At 35.8% G+C, this 13,783-nt stretch overlaps 1 protein-coding gene and 1 non-coding gene across 2 annotated transcripts in view; both read right to left on the bottom strand.

The window, feature by feature from the left end:
- DPYD (dihydropyrimidine dehydrogenase) overlaps positions 1-13,783 on the bottom strand; it is an 828,315-nt gene that overhangs the window by 157,231 nt on the left and 657,301 nt on the right. The window contains exon 19 of the mRNA XM_012801700.2: positions 3,341-3,483. Coding sequence (XP_012657154.1) covers positions 3,341-3,483 — 143 coding nt within the window. The remainder of the gene's footprint in view (positions 1-3,340; positions 3,484-13,783) is intronic.
- LOC111723372 lies at positions 13,525-13,629 on the bottom strand. Its single transcript, XR_002771933.1, has one exon. It is a non-coding gene; the product is annotated as a U6 spliceosomal RNA (small nuclear RNA).

Genomic DNA, 13,783 nt, shown 5'->3' with positions numbered 1-13,783 from the left:
GCTGTTATTTATATTACTATGTCTGTACCCATTATAGAGCTTCTATTTTTATACTGAAGTGTATCAGCTCCATCACCCAGATTTTAAATACATTTCAATGGCCTGCTTACATGTCTTGGAAAAGCTGCATTTCCAAACTTCTGAGTGGAAATAATTATTAGAAAGGTAGATTACAAAACCAGAGAAGGACAGTGAGAGCCAGTGATCAGGTGGCATCAAAGAAATCAGAGGATATTGATGGAGGGTTTTAGGCCTTTCTGATGTATGAAAAATATGTGGCCTAACTTCTGCAGAGGATGTGATGAGAGGTTAAAAAAATGAATTAAAAGGGTTACTGACGGGCACATAAGGCCCAGCTGACATTAAACACTGAAAGTCTGGAGTAAATCCAATTGGCAGAGTTACCTGAATTTTTCCAATAATATTAAGCAGCTTAGAAGTATAGAAAATGAAAGGTTAGATTAAGCCAGGAATAGGGAGTAGAGGGTGAAATTCACATACAATGGAAGAGAGATGGAAATATTGTATACTCTTCACCCCATTGAAATGCCAAGTTAAAACTATAAATTCAAATGTTTTCCATCTCATAGCCATAGTAAGTTTCTCTTACTACTGATTTTAGTTCATATTTGAGCTAAAACTAGTTAAAACATATTTTCTGGCTGGATAAAAATTTGACTCAAGCTAATGGTAGGACTGATAAATAATCTGTAATTTGGCACTAGTAAAAACCTGTGATGTGGAACTTTACATTTTTTAAAAACTGTTCCATTAATTTTTTTATTGTTCACATGCTGAATTGGTAAGATTTTGAACACTTTATGTTAAATGTTATATAAATACATCAATTTAATTGTAACTCTTCTTTTTACTTTAAATTTAACCTCATAGCCCACATGATGGTTCTATTGTACAACACGGCTACAGAATATTCCAGAAGGAAAGATGAAGAAACATAAGTATATTTATTTAAGAAGAACTTTACATTTTTAATAAAGTTAGTTGGGAATAAGTATTCTACATAGCTGTTTTAGGCTCAGGATTCCCTAAGGAGTTTTTTTTTTTGCTGTTGTTTGTTTGTTTGTTGTTTTTTCCTCTGCTCTTGTTCAGACAGTTAAATTTCTACTGCTCTAGTTCGTGGATTCTTCATGTTCTCTCCATTCTGTTGTTGAGTACATAATTTTAGTTTTGTATTTTAGTTATTGGATTTTTCAGTCCTAAAATTTCTATTTGATTCTTCATTCTACTATTTCTTCATTGAGACTTTTTGTTTTTACATTTGTACCAAGTGTGTTTGTAATTGCTTGTTAATGCAATTTTACAATAGATGTCTTAAAATCTTTGTGAGATAATTGTACCTCTGTCACCTTATGTGGGCATTAATAAATAGTCTTTCATCGTTCAGCTTGAGATCTTCCTTTGCCTTGATGTGAGTAATTTTTCACTGACTTCTTGACAATTTGGGTATATGAAGAGACTCTTGGTCCTATTTAAACCTTCAGTTTCAGCTGGCTGTCTGTGACAATACTCTGGGAGAGGAGTAGAGAGCCCCACTTTCTCACTGTAAGATAGAAGCCCACTTTCCTTACTGGGTCTCCTTTGACACCTACAGGGCAGGGGTCCTTGTGTCTACTGGGAGGGGGTGAGAGTTCTGGCTCCCATTAAGCTTCCTGGCTGAGAGGGGCAAGTTACCTAGTGGCTGCTCACCACTGCTACTTGCCTTTCACTGACACCACAGTAAGGAAGAAGGGAGAATGGCCCTGTTAGTACACAGTGGTGATGAAATTCCTGATTGTCCATTCCATCTCCTTCAATACTACCCTGAGGGAAGAGAAGGGACAACTCAATACTCCCAACTGGGGGTGGAGATAAAAGTCCTGACTTTCCTCTAGATCCCCTCTGATACTTCCCCTGGAGGGAGGAGGAGGGACACCTTATTACTCTGAACTGAGGGTAGAGACCCAGATTTCCCACAGAGGGAGCTCAATATTGCCTAGTGAAGAGGAGGATGTAGGGCTTCCAGGTAAGGGTGGAGGTCTAAGATCACCACTTGTCCTTTGCTTGCATAGATGGAAGTCGGAATGCAGCAGTATTTATTAGTTATGTTCAGCTGAGAGCAGTTAGGTCTAAAAGTGTCCTGTCTTGCTGGGCTTCTCCTTTCCTGGTTCCTTGTCTACAGAGAGCTAGCTGTCCACCTGCATCTGTTGTTGTTTCTGGGTTGTTGGGCTTCTTTGGCTCCAAAGGTGAGACATACGGGTCTTGAGGTTTCTAGTCAGTCTTTCTTTCCTACACTTTTTAGTCTTATATGAGATTTTTATGTAAGGGTTTTTAGTTGCCCTTAGTAGGAGGCATAGAGAAATATAAGTGTACTCCATCTTCTTTAAAAGTAGAGTCTTCTTCTACCAGCATTTTGATACATGTTAGTTCCGCCTTAGATTTTAAGTATGTCTTAAGACAATGTTAACTCTGCTGCACAAACCTGTAGCACAAGATATTCACACTCTATCTTTTTACCAGAGAACATAGGTGATGCTAAACTCTCTATTTTCCAGTTACCACCAATGCTATGCAGTGAGGCGCCATATTAATGAGTATTACCAAAGAGTTCACTGTCTAGTCACCATAAAAATGTTATCCACAGTCAAGTCAGACAACAAAACCTGCATGAAAACTTCTTATACTAAAATGTGCCAATAGTGCTGGGCCCATGTTGAGCCACATTATGCAAAAGTATATAGATAGTATTAAAATCCTGATTTTTATTATTTTTAGGGATTAAGATTATAATTCATTACATCTCAAAGCATCCCTTTATGACGACAATGGAAGAATTTCCCACAGCTCTATACCACAAGAAGCTGAATAACCAATTTATTTTTATATTTTAAAAGTTATCAATAATTTCCTTCTTTGACTGTCAGGGAGCTCAGAGTCAAATCTGGTAATCCCTCTACTAATTTATGGCATAGATCGTCATGCCCTTAATTTCATTTTATTTTTGAATTAAGATTTTATGTTACCCAGATTTCCTCATGTATCTGGTTTTTATCCAATAGGGTAGTTATGAATTTGGTAGCTGACATCACTTATTTTAGAAACAAATGGGTGAATAAATATATTAGAAAAAGATAGAGCGTTTGTGGTTTGCAATTCCTCAGTAGGACAGACGTGAACCTCAGATTTATTCTTTACTCATCAGAGAAACTCAATGCATGCTGCCATTTGATCTACATAGCTTCTCTTTCTCAAGAGGCCCTAAAAGAATACATCTGCTGTCATATAATTTGTGTTGTCTTTATGAGAAAACCTTTTTAAAGAGATAGATAAACACGAGTCCTACCTGGAGGACTGAAGCTCCACTATGGAGAAACTGAAGACCACTTTCAGCGGAGTCGATGCCACCAGTGGCCAAAATGGGAAACCCAGGCAGAGCACGCGCAATGGAGGTCACGGCTCTCAAAGCAATGGGTCTGATTGCTGTCCCTGCAGAAAATGAGAATGACCAATGGTTAGCACGTTGACGCCTTGAGGCTGTTGCCTTCTATTATTATAATGTTCTGGACACCTTTGAAATTTCTTTACCTCTGCTTACAATGTGTACATGTATAACGTTGTTATATTTCAAAGTATTTTAATTTGTCAGTGACTGTTGATGTTTTAAGGACTTCAATGCTCTTATCGAATGCAGACGTGTTGTACAACTGGTTATAGTCAACTGAGAACTCTATCATAAATAAGATCCGTGCCTATCACAATGTGATACACAGTAATGTGTCAACAATAGCATAGAATATTCAAGCATCTGTTTTAAACACACAAGGAAGAGCAGATTTTTGAAAAAGATAAACAATCATATACAGTACATAAATAGCCATGCAGCTATGTTATGTTTCCATAAAGTATAAAGCAGCTGGTAGGAATATAGATACTACAAAAACAAGTGGGGTGCTGATGAACTTACAGATTCCATATTGCTTTTTACATGTATTTCCCATAATTCAAAGAAATTTATGAAACCTTTGCCAATTTTTCATATGTTAGAAAGTTTTTATCAAATTAAAGAGAATTTACTAGAAGCCAGTAGTGAGCATATATGTATTTAGTTTTTAAAATATTTTAATTAGCCAAATATCACCATTGTGTTATTACCTAATGGTAATGAAAACTATGTGGATGCTCAGAATAGTTTGGGCTATTATAAAAATGAATATTCTGTACTAACCCTAGCTACTCTGAAATGGCAAGTGTTAACATCCCAGATACAAATTAATGCTTTCTTAACAAAAGAATATAAGTTAATATTCCTGGTGCTTACTCATAAGTCGGGGGTCCTTTAATGCATTTTCTGAACTAAAAGTAGCTCTTTTTTAAAAATTTATTTTATTTATTTTAATTGTTTTTTACTTATTTCAAATTATTTGGGGGTACAGATTTTTATTTTTACTTTTTAAATTTTTTTTATTAAATCATAGCTGTGTATATTAATGCAATCGTGGAGTACACTGTGGTGTTTTCATATACAATTTGAAATATTTTCATCAAACTGATTAACATAACCTTCATGTCATTTTTTTAGTTATTGTATTAAGACATTTATATTCTACTTTTAGAAAGATTCACTTGTACCCTTGTAAGATAAACCATAGAGGTGATCCCCCCAATCACCCTCCCTCCACTCATCCATCCCCCTCCCCTCCCCTCCCCTCCCCTCCCCCTACTCCCTCCCCATATTCTTAAAGCTATAATTAGGTTATAGCTTTCTTTTTTTTAGAGACAGAGTCTCACTTCATTGCCCTTGGTAGAGTGATATGGAGTCACAGCTCACAGCAACCTCCAACTCCTGGGCTTAGGCGATTCTCTTGCCTCAGCCTCCCAAGTAGCTGGGACTACAGGCACCCACCACAATGCCCGGCTATTTTTTGTTGCAGTTTGGCCGGGGCTGGGTTTGAACCCACCACCCTCAATATATGGGGCCAGTGCCCTACTCACTGAGCAACAGGCACTGCCCAGGTTGTAGCTTTTATATGAAAGCTATAAATTAGTTTCATAATAGGGCTGAGTACACTGGATACTTTTTCTTTCATTTTTGAGATACTTTGCTGAGAAGAACATTTTCCAGCTCCATCCATGTAAACATGAAGGTGGTAAAGTCTCCATCTTTCTTTAGGGCTGCATAGTATTCCATGGTGTACACATACCACAGTTAGATTACATTGTTCTCACTTCCAGGGTAAAGGTCTAGTTGTAAAAGAGCCCCTCACCCAGGGGTCTTGTTATTCCCCCTCACCAAGTGCACAATAGGTGAGATCCTACCACACTCCCTCAGTCCTTCTGCCCGTTGTCCTCACCCCTCTCCTTCCTCCTCCCCTCCCCTACCCCCCATTCTAAACTATATTCATGTTCTAATGTTCATATGAGCATGTAATTGTTTATATATTGGCTTTTTATTAGTATTGAGTACACCAGAAAACACATTCATCATAGCAAAGTATCACAAGAATAGAAAAATAAGTAACGACATAGTTCTATTTGCATAAGAATTTGACATAGTTTTAAGCCAGGGCTTCACAGACGACACAAACAAGCAACTGTTTGTGGGGAGGACTTTCTCTGCGCCTCCATCACCATAAGCATAGTTACTCTCACTATCAAGCTGTATTTACGAGTGTTCACTTAAGGAAGTACACAGAGCTTTCCTTAAAATTAGTCTTTTAATCTGAAAAGGCTAGGTGCTGTCTGATTCCAACTATAAGACACTCTGGAAAAGGCAGAACGAAGGGGACTGTAAAAATGTCAGTGGTTGCCAGGAAGGAGAGCGAGGCATAAATAGACAGAACAAAGAGGATTTTTAGTACAGTGAAAATACTATGTCTGATACTGTACTGGTGGATACATGTTGTTCTAGATGTGTTCAAACTCATAGACTGTGTAATGCAGCAAATCCTGATGTATACTATGAACCCTGGGTGATTAGGATGTACGCGTCAATGCAGATCCATCAGTTGTAAACAATGTACCACTCTGGTGGGGTTCTATGGTAACCAAGGCTGTGTATGTGGGCGGGTAGTGGTTATATGGAATATCTCTGTAGTTTCCTCTTAATTTTGCTGTGGAATTAAAACTGCTCTAAAAAATAAAGCTTTCTTTTTATCTTGTTATTATCCATTTCTGACAAAACGGAACCTATACATAACTGAAGCTGTTATATTCAAAATAAAAATGTTTGTGGAAATGTCTACCTCTTGCTCCCACAAATGAAAAAGTGTCCTAGATATTAGTATTTCTTAGCTAAGAATATTCAGTGACGACACTTCCAAATTCAACAACAGGCATTTAGAACCCAAAGTTATTAAGTTAGGTCTAATTAGAGACTGGATGTCATGATTTCATTTCTACATTATAATATTTACCAATAATTTCTTCTTAGTCTTTCTTTTAACCATAAATAAGACTAAGATAGTGGAGGAGAGAATTAATCGTGAGAATACACATCCACATTTACATAGACACATCTAATCTAAATTAAAAATAGATCTATAAAATAAGAGTTAAAGGAAACTATTTTTAAGGAAATCTGTAACTTAAACCTTAAGACAGACACAAAAGTATCTCTGCCTAATATAACTGACATACCCAACTGATAGACTAGGCTAATAGCTTCTTTACAGACATGTCATTTTGAAGTAATAATGAAATATTGGGATTTCTTTTTTTCCCCTTATTTAGTTGGCCCAAGAGAGTAACGGAAATTTGAGCTAAGCAGATAAATAATTTATTTCTAACTACACTGTTAGAAGACTATCATTAACACGAAGGGTACAATTTCAAAGTGGTATACAGGGATTTGGCCACATATTCCAATTGATATTAATGGACATCAAATGGCAAAACTCCCAGCACACAGCTTTGAAAATTTAACCAGTTACACTTAAAGGGCAACATTATTACACAGGTGTTAAAAAACATCTGCAAATCCTCCCTGGCATTTGAGGATGTTCAATTAGGTCAATAAGACATTTTCTACTTTATGTTTTTCTTCCTTTTCTAAGACTTTTCTAATCTACCTAATGAACAGGAAAACCTTTCAAACTAATGAAGATTTTTTTAAAGATTAAGAGTAATTATGTTCTCTGAGGAAATGAGATCCAAAAATGAAGAGATGGACCCTCCTGGTTGCTGGGAAATAATAAGTTCGGTTTTTATTTCTATTCTAAACTCCATTTGATATTTTCATAACTCAACTGATTTAAAAGGAAATATAATCTACCTGCATTTTTGTGGGGAACAGGTTTTAAAAAATGACTTTCAAATCCACCAAGAGAGATTTCTGGAAGGAAACCGAAGGTATATAAAAGAATTGTTATATAGAAATTTCTTTTTAGTTTTAAAATGACAGAAATGAAAAAATAATAGACTCAAGATAAAAATGAATCTTTTGGTATAAAGAAAATGCATATATCAATGCCAGATGGAGTTGTACATCTGCCAATTAAAATGTGTAAAGACTTCCACAATTGCAGTTATTGAAATGAAGATTGTTTTTTTAATTTTGTCACTATTGCAGTGATTAATGATTTTTAGATCAAAGGGAGGACGTAGTCAGTTTGACAAGCTCAAGGAATGTGAACGTGGACTCTACCCTTAAGGAAACAACAAGGTTTAAATCAAGAAACTGAAATCCTGTAAGCTTAAATGAACTAATAGGTAGCATGCCATTTACATTAAGCCTTCATCTACATGAACCTACTGGGAAATTCAGTTACTTCACGCCGTTCTGTCTCAACTGTGCATTATCCTCCAATAAAAATCAAGCCATTCCAAGTCCCCATATTTGGAAATAAGCTGCCGCTTCTAATGTGTAAACAGAAAATGAACTGGACCTTTAAGGTGCAACATGGCTGCCAAGAATTCTGATTTGCACTCAAGTGGCTCTCGTGGACTAGCTGGTGCACTAGGCCAAACTTTAACTTTTGGTCTCAAATCAGTCAAGGCCCTCCATGTAGTCTAAACTTAAAATGCAAATCATGTTGTTGGATTCGTAGATCTTTGGCACAGAACATTTTGGGGCTGATTCATGTTTTAGAAAAATATTTTAGTAAGCCAGAGATTTTGAATTAAGTTAATCAATCTTATTTTCAGGAATTTTCTTTTTATTTAAGGAAATAGTGCTATAATTTGTCACATATTTTAAGTACAATTTCAAAAACACTGCCATCAGTTATAGTATCATATATTGATATGTATGAGTATGTATCAGGGCATTATGACCTGATTGGGTTCCTTACTCAGCCTTTATTTACCTATCCGTCTGTCCCTCTGTGTACCCACAAAATACTCATTAAGCACCTTTGGCAAGTTTTTTCCTGATTAATCAGGTTAGGTCCTAACCATTTACCAGGACTGATACCTAAAACACCAGCCCCTATCATGTGAGTAAATTATTTTAAGGCAAATAATTTGAGTCCAATTATTCATTCCTTACCAGTGTTCCAATAGAAAATTTTCACATTTCTTTGAATATCATACATTTTTTTAGACCTAGTCCTGAATCCAGAAAACGTCATACATTTTATGAATACTATTAATGTAAATTCCAGTAAGCAGGTGATCTGAGAATGAACTAGTCATAACACCAGTCAGACAAGGGAACCAGTGGTTAAGGTTTAAATCCTCCTTTCACTCACAAGTTGTATAACTTGGTGAACATTTCTTAACGTCATGGTTTCCCAACTTTGTCATCTGTAACATAATGAGAATTATAATCACGTTACAGAATTATTTGGGGAAGTAAATGCTTTAACATAGGTAAAGGCACAGAAGTGTCCAACCCTTTTTTCTGCCTCACGTTGAAAGAAGAGTTGTTTTGAGCCACACATCAAACACACAAACACTAAGGAAAGCTGATCAGTGACCAAAAAGGTTTGTGCACAACGCCAGAGATAAGCAAAACAGTCCTCAAAATGGTCCCTGGAGCACGTAACAGAAATTATGGAAGTGTTGCTATTATAATCTGTAATACCCGCAACGACAACTGACTTCAGAGGGGTCACATCCTTACTTTGCCTTCTGCATTGTTCTTTTGTGTTTGGTGCTGCAATAAAAGCAATTTTAAAGTTGAAGACAAAAGCCTAACGCCTCTACGATAGAAGTTTCTATCTCTGATCCCTAAGGGGAACCATCCGTGTCCCCTCCTTTTGCTCCCTTCCTAAGAGCTGTCATTTAGCAGGGTCATAATGTTATCAGATTACTTTGATTCCAAAGGAAAAACAATTTCACATGCAGACCTCAATATTAAAAAAAAAAAAAAAATGTCTTTTTGAGAAACGAAAGGTCCAGGCACCAAAGCAATGTGTCCGGATTTTAATGACCACACGAGAACTCAAGTTTATTGGAGAAAAGGAGGCAGAGATTTCCTTTGCATGACTAAATCCTTGAAGAGAAAAGGAATTTTTAATGGATAAGATAGTGTGGAACATATGCTAATTTTGTATAACTGGAATTTTGAATAATTGAGTTTAATTCTGTTTGTTTTTTTTCCCCTAATCATTTCACTCCTAGGACAGCTACTGTTACACAATTAATTGTTAGAACTAAGTCCACAATAAACTCCCTGATAATAGCTCTAGCTGGCAATAAAATAGAAATTGGGTTATAACACTTATCCGTGCTCACTGTGTATACAAAAAGAAAACGTAGTTTTAATTTGCTTATATTAATTAAAATATAATGAATTAAGTGGGTAACAAATTCATTAGAAATTGAACTTTGACTGCCTAATTGTTAATAGTTTTAACACCATCTAGAAGAAAAAAAAATATTAGCAAATCAAGAATTTCAAGAACTTAGAGTGTAGAGATGGATTTTTACAAAATACACAAAAATCAAGCACCAACAAATTTATGCTTTACTAAAACAAGCTTAAAATGGCAATGAAGTTAATATACTGATAAATACAGGAAACACAGCCATTTAAAAATACATTTTTACACATGAATTAAGGTCTTCTGAGAACATTAGCATAATTGAAGTAGAAATTGAAACTATAAAAGGATCTAGGGATATACTTACAGGTAGAGAGATGAAATCTAAAGGGGAGAAATGGAACAAGTTAATTATTTGATGTAGTTATTTTAAATTTTTTGGAAAAGCTAAAAATGTCCTTTAGAAAATGGCTCAATTTTCATTAAGTTTTCCATATTTTTTTCTCTCTTCTTATCTTTATAGCAATGTTTATCTGCTACATGATGTATTTAATATGTTCACAGTTGATTCATATTCTGTAACTTAGTACCTGGCTTGTGCCAGGCATTTGATATTAAAGCAAAAGAATTGGCTCGGGGCCTGTGGCTAAGTGAGTAGGCTGCTGGCCACATACACCAAGGCTGGCTGGAGGGTTCGAGCTGGGCCCAGGCCTGCTAAACAACAATGATAACCGCAACCGAAAAACAGCTGGGTGTTGTGCCGGGCACCTGTAGTCCCAACTACTTGGGAGGCTGAGGCAAGAGAATCGCTTAAGCCCAAGAGTTGGAGTTTGCTGTGAACTGTGATGACATACCCTCTACCCAGGTGACAATCACCAATTGTGATTTAAGCAAGCTCCTTAACTTCTGAAAATATCAGTATTCCCTGTCTATGAAACAGGGACATTAATATCTAGGGACTTGGGAAGCTACATGATAATAATTCACTTGAAACAGAGCCTGACTTAGAGTACATAGAAGCTAATGTCACTGCCAAAGCCAGAATTAATTGATTAGAAATATAAACATTTAGCTATGAGCGTACAGGGATAAAACCTTAATACTCGGGAGGTGTTAATCTCCTGGATATCACATTTGAGGATTCTTTTGTAATCCATATGTCATTTCACTTTTTAAAAAATTATAAATATGCTTAGCTTGGGTCTATGACTCTCAATGTATATGATTATATGAATAAATCTTCATTAAATTTTAAACTATAATTTGAAATGTCTCAGTGTATATGCCTTTTATCTAGAAATTCCATTTTGAGGGATCTATTCTATTAGTACATAGACACAAATTACATATACAAAAATGTTCCTTGAAGTGTAGTTTTTAGTAGCAAAACAATGAAAACCTTTTCAATTGGCATACCAATAGCTCTGATATATAATATTAAGAGTTAATCACAGGAATCAGAACAATATGTTAAATACATAGTATGGTCCCATTGTTGGCAAAAAAGTATGTGATTACATTTGTATGTGTGTCTATAAATGTACGGAATGTTGGATTTTGAACTGTTTATGGTGATGTCTTGGGAGGGGCTGAGTCCAGCAGTAAAGGGGCTAAGGAGGAGCTTTCAAGTTTTGATAGCTATACTTCATATTGTTTGATTCTTTTTGATACGAAGGTGTTTGTGATTTACTACTGCAATAAAAGATGACTATTAGTATAATGCTCCTAAAATTCACTTTGTAAGAACAGGCATCATCCGAAAATGTGCAGTGAAATTTTTATACATGGGGTGGGATGTACCATGATGTTTCCTCTGTATACTGAGAAGAAAACATTCAGTTTCCTGTGTAATCGTTTAAGGAAAAGACCAACAAAAGAGAACAGAGTAGGATGACATCCCTTGCTCTCTCTCCAATGTCTCTCTCTCTATGTATGTAGGTGTAATGGTTTAAAGAAACAATAATGGCTACCTTTAAATACTGGAAAGATAACAACGCATAAAAAACATATTTGCTTATTCCAGAGAAAACTGGATCCAATGATTCAGCACATATTACTGGTTTTATTATTCTTATTTTTACAATGAATTTGTTGTAAATTCAGCAATGAAATCAGCTGCAAAGGGACTTCTCTATCTAGACGACTCCCTGACAGGTCAAATGCAACAGCAAGACTTGTGTACTATTGGAAGTGTTCAATTAGCGGATCTCTTTGAATTGACAATTTGAGGATACTACGAACATTGTTCATAGTAGTTTGAAGAGTGATTTTACACCTGCTATAGTTTTCTAATAGATACCAGTGATGATGTTAGTTTAGAAAAGGAACAAGTATTAGTTAAAGTGAAATTTTAAGACTGAATATATTAAATTACAAAGACTCCTCCTTGAGTGCTGATCGCCAGGTATTTTCCTAAGTGTTTGTGCACACATTGTCCTGATGACAGTATTATGTGATTAGGCATTTTTTGGTCCCTATTCTTATAGATGTGTAAACTGAGACTCATTGGGAATAAATAGCACACCCTCAAAATCATCTTAGAAAGTGTCAGGCCAGTATTTAAATCCAGGTCTTCCTGACCCCATACTTCTTCCTTATTTTACATGCTTGAATATAAATGAAGTTTCAGAAAGAAGAGTTTATCTTTATAACTAATAAAGATGTATTGTCCAGGGCTGATAAAACCAAGAAAATTGGCATATATCAATTAGCATCATATTAATTGTTGGACAGGGATTAGAGCTAGCATAGTTAGTAATTAATATAAATAGAGTGATGATATGGCCGAGTTTTCCCGGGAATGTCCCAGTTTATTACACCTGTATGTAATCATAACTACATCATATAATTATAAGCTGTATCCTCTGTCAGTCTTAAAGCATCCCAGGGAAGATGAAAAATGATAAAAACATAGTAACTATTACTAAAGGTAATTATGTCCAAGAATGGTAGAACAAAGACAATTCCAGAAGCAAAGTGAAATGTGTTTTAGAGCAAACCCCACAATCCACGAAGAATGTAGCAACTCACTGCAGTGTTCAGGACTCCAGGGCTGGCAAGTGTTTAAACGTCTTTAAATTTGTTACTAGAGGGAGAACACACAGCGTTCGCTAGGCATTCGTCTATACGTGTGTTCTTTCTGTTTTCAACCTGTAGGTGGCCACCACAAGCTGCACTTATTAAACAACTCATGAGTAGCATTTTCAATACTGTCATCTTCAGATAATTAGCAATTTATTTAAATAACCAATTTCTGTAGAAATAATTGCCATGAAATGCCCTGAACCTACTTTTTATAAACTATAATAAAAGTGTTAAGATAATCCCTGACATTTGCAAATGCCATTAGTTCACCTTTCCTTTTGATAGTGCTGTGGCATTATGTTTAAACAATTACCCGATAACACAGCAGTTTAATGCAACAGTACAGTAAGCACATTCTTCAATATTGCCAGAGAGGACATTCAGATTTTGAAAGAGATCCAGTGTGCCGACATGTTTACACAGAGGAAAGACACAGCTAAAATAAAAACGGATTCTTGAAATAAGTACGTTCTAGCTGTTTCCAAGTTGGTTGAGTTTCCATGGTAGATGCTACCACATATGTGCTCTCTTTGGAGACGAGAAAGGAGAGTTCTCTACATTGATTCATTTAATCGGCTGGTGCAAACTAAAGTCACATACACTTGTGAATGATACCCAGATAATATATTCAGTGTGTTATTTGCTCTATAATCACCACAAAGGAAAAAAAAAAAAGTTGTGATTTTTTTCCCCTATTAACCCTTTTTTACCATAAAAGCACTGAAACTTCACTAATCTAAAAATATGAGAACGCTTCATGAATTTGCGTGTCGTCCTTGCACAGGGCCATGCAATCTTCTCTGTATTGTTCTAATTTTAGCACACATGTTGTCGAAGCGAGCATCTCACTTCTAATCTTAAACATTTCAGTCTGATTTTACTTTAACATTGGTGTGTACTTTCAAAGCAGAGTTATCAAGGACAACTGCAATTGGCTTTTAGAGCTCAGCTGGTATTTAGCATTTAAAATGGACCAGGAGTTCCAACTCTCCGTTCCT

Source organism: Otolemur garnettii, unplaced genomic scaffold (assembly GCF_000181295.1).
Source record: "Otolemur garnettii isolate 467f Iridium unplaced genomic scaffold, OtoGar3 scaffold00010, whole genome shotgun sequence".
Classification (NCBI taxonomy): Eukaryota; Metazoa; Chordata; class Mammalia; order Primates; family Galagidae; genus Otolemur; species Otolemur garnettii.
The sequence above is the reverse complement of the archived record's forward strand: the minus strand, read 5'-3'. Positions and strand labels throughout refer to the sequence as shown.